Source organism: Emys orbicularis, chromosome 3 (assembly GCF_028017835.1).
Source record: "Emys orbicularis isolate rEmyOrb1 chromosome 3, rEmyOrb1.hap1, whole genome shotgun sequence".
Lineage (NCBI taxonomy): Eukaryota > Metazoa > Chordata > Testudines > Emydidae > Emys > Emys orbicularis.
In genome coordinates, this window is record NC_088685.1 from 92164670 (window position 1) to 92174145 (window position 9476).

Below are 9476 nucleotides of genomic sequence, written 5' to 3' on the forward strand. Positions count from 1 at the left end.
TTATAAACTGGATTGGATGGAAGTTGTGAACTAATTGGCTGATTTCAGCTAATGGAATTATCTTTCCAAATTGAATTACACTCATGTTGGGATTACAAAACCTTTTCCCCAATCAGATCACAAAATGCTACACCCAAGCCTGCTGTAAATATTCATGGAAAAATGAAAATACAAAATATGCACTATGTATTCAAAAAGACTGCCATTCATCTTTCACACCCTCCTTCTCTCCTACCCTGTCTCTTCCCCCATCCTGTTTTTCCATCCTCCCTTTCTTTTCCCTCTTTTCCCCCTTCTGAAGCAGGATTTCAAACAATATCTCCACTTCACCCCCTTGCTAGCCATGGCCACCAAGGAAAATTAAGCAGGTCTGTAAAAGGGAAGCTAGTGCTACTGCTTCTGACTATGCTCTTCTCAGGGCTGCAAAGAATAACTGACTCATTGCTTGTTCCTCGAAGCTGCCTCCTGCCCAACACCTAAGGGAAGCAGAGCAGGTGGCAGAGGCTTTCATTTCACAGCCATGATTACAAGCACCAGGGATGATCTGTTCAAAGGTTGGAGATTGGCAGCATGGTGATTGTTTGAAGATGGGGGTGGGGGAAAAGTCAAGAGGAGAGGAGGGTATTCTAAAGATGGGCAAGGAGGAGAGAAAAAGGAGGAGGAATTGGAAAATTTAAAATTACAAAAGGATTTCAAATGTATTCTGATGTTTTGTTGTTTTTTATATATCTTTTTAGAATTTTTCTGAGATACATGCCAAGTATATCTTAGATGGGTTGTTTTTTAACCATTTAATAAATGCAGTAACACACTCCATTCTACACCCAATGTGCAGCAATTGGCTACACAAGGCACATCCAAAATGTAAGTATGTAAACTGCTGATTGTGCACCCTGGAAAACATTAAGGCTCCTTTAAACAAGCATTTAATTCCATTTTCTGTGTTACTGGTTTATAAAATGGCATGGCCTTTTTAAAAAAGAAATCCTCATCCCCAGTGTAATTCTCTCTCTGCTTGGTTAAACAGAAAATGAAACCTTACTCTTCCCAAGTTCCCAGATAAAACCTCTCCATGGAATGCTCCCGGTCTGGTGATTTCTCAAGTCTGATTATCATTTTGGAGAAATGGAGCTACTATAAGGTGGGTAACATAACTGGTTGGAAAATCATTCCCAGAGAGTAGTTATCAGTGGTTCACAGTCATGCTGGAAGGGCATAACGAGTGGGGTCCCGCAGGGATCGGTTCTGGGTCTGGTTCTGTTCAATATTTTCATCAATGTTTTAGATAATGGCATAGAAAGTACACTTATAAAGTTTGCGGAAGATACCAAGCTGGGAGGGGTTGCGAGTGCTTTGGAGGATAGGATTAAAATTCAAAATGATCTGGACAAACTGGAGAAATGGTCTGAAGTAAATAGGATGAAATTCAATAAGGACAAATGCAAAGTACTCCACTTAGGAAGGAACAATCAGTTGCACACATACAAAATGGGAAATGACTGCCTAGGAAGGAGTACTACGGAAAGGGATCTGGGGGGTCATAGTGGATCACAAGCTAAATATGAGTCAACAGTGTAATGCTGTTGCAAAAAAAGCAAACATTATGGGATGTATTAGCAGGAGTATTGTAAGCAAGACACGAGAAGTAATTCTTCTGCTCTACTCCGCGCTGATTAGGCCTCAACCAGAGTATTGTGTCCAGTTCTGGGCGCCACATTTCAGGAAAGATGTGGACAAATTGGAGAAGGTCCAGAGAAGAGCAACAAAAATGATTAAAGGTCTAGAAAACATGACCTATGAGGGAAGATTGAAAAAATTGGGTTTGTTTAGTCTGGAAAAGAGAAGACTGAGATGGGACATGATAACAGTTTTCAAGTACATAAAAGGTTGTTACAAGGAAGAGGGAGAAAAAAGGATGTTCTTAACCTCTGAGGATAGAAGAAATGGGCTTAAATTGCAGCAAAGGCGGTTTAGGTTGAACGGTTTGCCATTCCAGGCCAATGGGGGCTGCAGGAAGCGGCGGCCAGCACATCCCTTGACCCCCCTTTGGGAACCACTGCCTTAAATGGTCCTCTAGAATATGTGCTAACTATTTATGCTAAACAATCTAGTCCACCATGTATTTAGCTGTGACATTGCGAGTACTTTTCCCAGACCTGAAGAGCTCCAAATAGTTTGAAAGCTTGTCTCTTTCACCAACCCAAGTTGGTCCAATAATAGATATTACCTCACCTGACTCAGGTGTAATACATGAAATTCAAACATTAAACCAATGAGAGAAATTTGTTTCTGGTACATTTTTGTAATACTTATTTTCTTTTAAATTAAAAAAAAAAGTCTTCAGTCAAAAATCCATTTCTGGATTTACCTCTTAAGATCCAAGAATTATCTGAAATAAACACTTATCATATGCTATCAATATTGTTGAACTGCACTTAGATTCTAGCTGCTTGTAGAGAAGAACATTTGAAAATTGGATGAAAATAGTGACATGTGAAACCCGTCACTATTTGTTGCTCTTTGGAAGTATGGACTTGTGTAACATGAGCTCTTTGCTTGTGATTAGGGATCAAATTGATCAATATGCAGCTGTACAACACACCAATATCTCTCTCAAGCTATTTTCTTCTTCCGAGACTCAGCTTTCATTTTTAAGAGTAAATCTCTAGTTACAATTGCAGAAATATGAACAGAGTGTAATCAACGCAGGGATGTCTGTGTGAATCTGCTGAGAGCCCTGAACAATAGCTCCAAGAGGTATGAACTGCCCCATTCATCTCAGTGAGGTGTTAATTCAGATTCCCTAGTGGTGATCATTTGAATGTCAGCATTCACTATTCCAGCTTCAACTTTTCCAGCTTTCTGTAAAGATCTTTTGCTATGACGTGGGTCAAGTAATCCATTGTCTACATGACCTCTCCGAGAAGTGTCCATTGTATACAATTCCTGGGATAGTAGATTCTCTTCAATGGGCCATCAGCACATCTGGCTACTCCATTGTTGTACCTGAAAGGCTGGTTGTAGGTGTTCCCCAACCTCACAACATATTTCAGTAACACACACATAGCAAAACATCATAACTCCCCCCACAATGATAACACATACAATCCAACAGGATATTAATGTTCAAGAGATCAAGACTTTTAAAATGATACCTCCCAAGGCATATTTTGTACAAAACATATCAATTATATGACACTGGTGAATATGGGAGTTTCAGGGGGCTGCTTTGAGGTACAGAGTGCCACACCCTAGCTGCAGATTGTTCCTATTACTTCATGTCCACCGAAGATTGGACAAGAAGAACAAATGGTCACTGTCCTCTTTATAAGAGCCATCCTCATTTGTCTGGTTTTCTATACCTTTTATCATTTTCGTACCTTTCCCCTGGATCCTCTCCAATTTGTTCACATCTTTCTTAAAATGTGGCACCCAGAACTGGACACAGTACTTTAGATGAGCCCTTACCAGTGATGAGCAGAGCAGGACAATTACCTCCCATGTCTTACATACATCCCAGAATGTTAGCCTTTTTCACAACTGCATCACATTGTTGACTCATATTCAATTTGTGATCCACTATAATCACCAGGTCCTTTTCAGCAGTATTACTGCCTCACCAGTTGTTTCCCATTTTATAGTTGTGCATTTGATTTTTCCTTCCCAAGTGAAGTACTTTGCACTTACCTTTGTTGAATATCATCTTGTTCATTTCAGACCAACTCTCTAATTTGTAAAGGTCATTTTGAATTCTAACCCTGTACTCCAAAGTGCTTGCAAACCTTCCCAGCTTGGTGTCATCTTCAAATTTTAAAAGCATACTCTCCACCCCATTAGCCAAGTCATTAATGAAAATATTGACTAGTATTGGATGCAGGATAGACCTTTGCAGGACCACATTAGATTCTTCCCTCACAGACTGACAGCAAACCCTTTATAACTACTACTTGGGTATGGTCTTTCAACCAGTTGTGCACCCACCTTATAGTAATTTCATCTAGACCACATTTCCATAGTTTGCTTAAGAGAATGTCATGTGGGATTGTGTCAAAAGCCTTACTAAAAATCAAGATATATCACAACTACTGCTTCCCCTATTCACAGGCCAGTAACCCTGTCAAATAAGGAAATTAGGTTGGTTTGGCATTATTTGTTCTTGGCAAATCCATGTTGGCTCTTACTTATTACCGTATTTTTCTCTAGGTGCTTACAAGTTGATTAATAATTTGCTCCGATCTCTTTCCAGGTATCAAAGTTAGGCTGACTGGTCTATAATTCGCTGGGTCCCATTCATTCCCCTTTTTAAACACAGGTACTATGTTTGCCATTCTCCAGTCTTCTGGGCAGGGCTGGATTTCCAATTAGGCACATGTCTAGGGGTGCCGGCATTCTACGGGTGCCTAAAAGTTAAAAGTGGGTTAAAAGTTTAATTTTTTACAGAAAACATGAAGGTCAGCTGTAGGCGGGGAAGGGGTGTGTGCTGAAGATGCAGAGCCTAAGAGTGCATAAGGTGTAAATCCGACCCCATTTCTGGGACCTCACCCATCCTCCAAGAGTTCTTGAAGATAATTGCTAACAGTTCCAAGATTCCTTTAGCTAGTTCCTAAAGCACCCTAAGATGAATTTCATCAGGCCCTGATGACTTGAATACAACTAACTATTCTTTAACATGTTCTTTCCCAATTTTGGCTTGTGTTCTTCAGAATCCAAACCACTCCAGCTTGTCTCTGAACAATTCAAACACACATGCCAAGTCTGGACTCTGCTGTATTTGGCACCCACTGACGCAGTTCCAGTACTGGCCCAGACTTCTCTGCTGTGTCTTGGCTGCCCCCGGCATCTGGTCCTCTCATCAACCCCTCAGCTGTGGGGTCATAGACTCCAAGGCCAGAAAGGACCATTGTGGTCATCGAGTCTGACCTCCTGTATAACCCAGTCCATAGAACTTCCCCCAAAATATTTCTGTTTGAACTACAGCATAGCTCTTTAAAAAAACAAACAATCTAATATTGATTTTAAAATCGTCAAGGATAGAGAATCCACCATAATCCTTGGTAAATCTTTCCAATGGTTAATTACCGGCACTGTTAAAAAAAAAAATCTGAATATGTCTAGCTTCACTTCCAGACACTAGATCTTGTTATATTTTTGTCTGATAGACTGAAGGGCCCATTATCAAATGTGTTCCCATGTAGGTACTTACAGACTGTGATCAAATCACCCTTTAACCTTCTTTTTGTTAAACTAAATAGAGTGAGTCCTGTGAGTCTGTCACTATAGGGCAGTGGTGGGCATGCTTTCTAGTCCTTTAATCATTCTTGTCTCTGAACCCTCTCACCATCCTTCTTGAACTGTTGCAGCGGTTGCACCAGGTCCACATACAGAGGTAAAATAGCCTCTCTACTCCTACTCAAGATTTCCCTGTTACATCCAATGATCACAAGTTTGTGACAGTCCTGCTTCTTGCTCTCCCTCTACAGCTGCAATTACAGACCTGTGCCACCCAACCACACAGGGCACATCACCACCCCTCTCAATCATCAATCTGGGTTCTTCTTCCTTTTGTGGCTCTGGCTGAGTCTCAGGTACAGGATGGTGCAGGCTCACTGCAGCCACATGCTCAAGGCCCAGCCCAGAGCTGACTCTTGTCCTGCTGTATCCCTGCAGCAGTGGCAACCACCTGGTGTTCACACCCCTGCATCCTTCTCCCTCTTCTGCCCTGGAGACCTTGCCACAGGAGGTTGGGTAAGAATTTTCTGATATCTCTTTGCCCAATTCCTGTTTCCTTGTCCCCCCCCCCACCAATCAGACCTTCAGAGGATGAACTAGTTTTGGTGAAGGGGAATTCACAGCCCCTTAATTTAATTTCACACCTCTATGACTGGTAAGAGGACACTCCTTCTTTCAAACTCCTGCTTAATCACGTGACAGATAGCCAAGAAAAGATTAAGGGCTGCCTGTTTCAGTCACAAATTAGTGAAGGGGAAAAAACCTGAGTGGCCAACCAGCTGGCCAGCGGGAGGGGGGCCTGGAGGAGGGGGTGAAGAGGCACAAGCGGCAGGCATAGGGGGCCCAAGCAGAACTGGGGGTGGAGCCAAGGCAGGACTTCGGGGGGGGGAGAAAGAGAGTGAGCGGGGGTGGGCCTTGAGGCAGGGCCACGGTCCGGGCGTGCACAGCCTCCCCAAATGGAGGAGTCACGCGCTGCCCATGGAGGCTAGTGTGAATAATGACAGCTCATTTAATTGCTCCGGTGGCTGTAGGTCAACCTAAATGAAGTTGACCTAATTTTATAGTGTAGATAAAGCCTCCGTGTTTGGGAGTAGGGAAGTAATGCTTCTTAGACACGGCCAGGTGTGGTGTTAAATTTTCCCAGATTACTGGGTGGGAGCTGAAGTCTGTTCTGTTTTGTATTGTATTGTCAAGAGGAACTCCTAGATAATGAACCCAGCCCTTCTTGTTGCCAGCTCCACCTGACAGAAGGATTACATGTGCATCATCAACAGAATTGTTACCAGAGTTCCAGTCAGTCACATTTGTGCAATCCCACTGATAACAGAAGATTACACAGGGGTGTGGGAGATCATAATTTGATTTGAAGAAACTGGATTCCAGTTGAAAGCTAATAAATACAGCTTAGCATTTAATTCTCAGACTGAGTTTACAGCGGTAGCAGTTATTAAAACAAAGCAGAACTTTATCTGTAAACTGAGTATATGAATAAAAAAATTGAGACACAAATAAAACTCCCCCAATACTATTTTTTCAGTCATTTTTCTGAGTAAAATTGCAATCTCAAACTCAGACATCAGGTCGTAGCATCACCAGAATAAATTTTACAGTAAAGTGCTTTTCCCAGAAATTCTATTGACTAATTTTACAATTTCTGTAAATGACATTTCCTTTTATCATAACAGCCTACACCTGGAAGATGCATCAAGGCCTAACGTCGGGACCGTGGGGTAGTGTAGGACTCACCCCCGCGGCGCCTCCTGCTGGTCTCTTCCGGGAATTAACTCTTCCAGCATCCTGGAGCACCCCCTGCAGGCTGGTGATTCGCCTTGCCACTGACCCCGTGTCCCTCTCAGGACCCTTGTGCCCCTTTCTCTGGGTGCTGCCCCCTGGCAGTACCCCCACAGTTCTGGGTCTCCCCCTCCCAGGGGAACCCTCACACACCATCCTCACTTCACCTCAGTCTTGGCTACTGCCCAGTCTCCATCTAACCCCCGTTCACTGGGGCAGACTACAGTATAAGCCACTCATCACAGGCAAAGGGGTTTGGACCTGCTGCCTCTGCCTACCCAGGGGCTGCCTCCTGCAACCCAAGTGCCCCTTTGGCCTTACCCTAGACCTGCACCCTCGGGGTTTCCTAGGCTGGAGCTCCCTGGCTCCCTGGGCCTTTCCCCAGCCCTGCTCCACTCTAGGCACTTCGGTAAGCTCCCTGAAGCCAGGCCCTTCTCTCCCTGAACACAGAGAGAGAGACTGTTTACTTGAGCTCTTGGCTCACGCCTTTATAGGGCCAGCTGGGCCCTGATTGGGGCATGGCCCCAGCTGAGCCTGCTTCCTCCCAATCAGCCCAGGCGTCTTGCCCTTCCACAGCCCTCCTCCAGGGCTGTTTTAACCCCTCAGGGCAGGAGCGGGTAACCACCCCGCTACAGGCATTAAGAAGGTCAATCAGCCCATTATACTGAAACCAGGACATAATCCCAGTTTTATTATGTACTGTAAGAATTCCTCTGCTAAACCAGTATGTCCTGGAACCACGTGGGTTACGGTTGATAAATTTGTTCCAAAATCTATGGGTATCCAAAGCATTCTAATGAGAAACTCTTAAACAGCAAAGGATTAAATCTGAATTTAATTTTTTTCCAGGAAATGGATAAGCGGTTATATACTAAATAAAAGTTCTATAGTCTTCGCATTATGGGGAACTAGCATGAATAGCTGCTCTTTGGCCATGGGGAGCAAACGAAGGCAGGAATTATTGCATAACTTTGAAGACGATTTCAAAAGCTCACTGAAACACTCAGCCAAACCCTTCATCCCCAGAGGGAGAGATTATAAACACCACCTTAAAATTAATATCCAAATCAGGGAGTGTCCCTCACCAAAAAGGAATAAGCTCTGGGGAAAGCCAGCTTTGAGGATTTTTGAAGACTCGCTGGGCATCAGAGGGGAAAGTTTCAACCCCAAGACACATTTTCAGAAAGAAACGAAGAAACAGAAAATTCAAAAACATCACGGGCACATTTTTTTATTATTAATTTATCAAATATTTTTTCCAGGTTTGGGGGCTGTTTGCAGGGGTGGGTAGACACTGAATTTGCTAGAGTAAAGTGTGAGAGCCCATTTGGGTATGCTGATACACTCTGGGATGAGGCGGAAGAGGCAGGTCAGCCCTGGCATCAGCATCACGAGAATATTGCGCACCGATACGTAGTTGTAGACAGGTCTCCCATCCACGTCACGGAAGCGGTAGCGGCGGGCAAGGTCTGGGGTGAGCAGCACCTTGCCGCTGTGGCACATGATGGCGGGATCGGACGCCAGGCCGACCACACACTTGCCACTCACTTCTGGGCTCTCCGAATTGCCAATCATCTTCTGCAGCGGCACAACCCACGGGCCTGAGCCCTCGGCCTCCTTCAGCACTGCCTCAGTGCGGACGAGACCGGGCCACAGCGTCACACAGGCCACGCCGTAGGGGCGCAGCTCGATGGCACAGTCGGCGGCCAGGCGGTCGCAGGCGGCCTTGCCCACGCCGTAGGGCACATTGAACATGTAGCGCAGGCCGCCGGGCGAGGAGATGACGACGATGAGGCCACGCCTGGCCGGCACCATGAGGCGGGCAGCGTAGTGGGCGCAGAGGTAGTGGCCCCGCAGGCCCGCATTGTTGATCTGGTCCCAGAAGGCGGCTGGGCTCTCCCAGAAGGGCAGCCCCAGCTGGGCGGCGATGGCATCCACCCCGGAGAAGGCGTTGGTCACCAGCACGTCCAGCCGCCCGCCATCCGCCTGCTGCAGCCGCTCGAACAGCGCCGCCACCTCCTCCTCCCGCGACGAGTCGCACACCACGGGCACGCAGCGCCCGCCCCGGGCCGACACCTCCTCCGCCGCCCGGACCAGCGGCTCCCGCTGCCGGCCCGTGATGTACACGGTGGCGCCCGCCTCCGACAGCTGCAGCGCGATGCCCTTCCCTAGGCCCCGCGAGGCGCCGGTCACCAGGCACACCCGGCCCGCGAGCCGCCCGCCGCCGGACATGCCGCCGCCGCGGGAGGGCGCTGGCCGGAGTCGACCGAGAGGCGGTGAGGCTGCACCACAAGCCGGGGAAAGCCGCGGCCACTGCAGCCCGGTTAAATCCCACCCCTGCCTTCTACTCTCCCGCGATGCAGCTGGGGACACGCCGGAAGTTTCCGGCCCGGACGAGCCTCCCCCGCCTGCAGCTAGACGCCGCCCCGCCCCGCTTACTCAAGGGGAGCGGCCCC

General features: G+C 46.5%; 1 protein-coding gene across 1 annotated transcript; it reads right to left on the reverse strand.

The window, feature by feature from the left end:
- Nucleotides 1–8235: 8235 nt before the first annotated feature.
- DHRS1 (dehydrogenase/reductase 1) lies at nucleotides 8236–9252 on the reverse strand. The gene has a single exon (XM_065401646.1). The coding sequence runs from the start codon at nucleotides 9250–9252 to the stop codon at nucleotides 8266–8268; it is 987 nt and encodes a 328-aa protein (XP_065257718.1). The 3' UTR covers nucleotides 8236–8265.
- Between the last annotated feature and the right edge of the window lie 224 nt (nucleotides 9253–9476).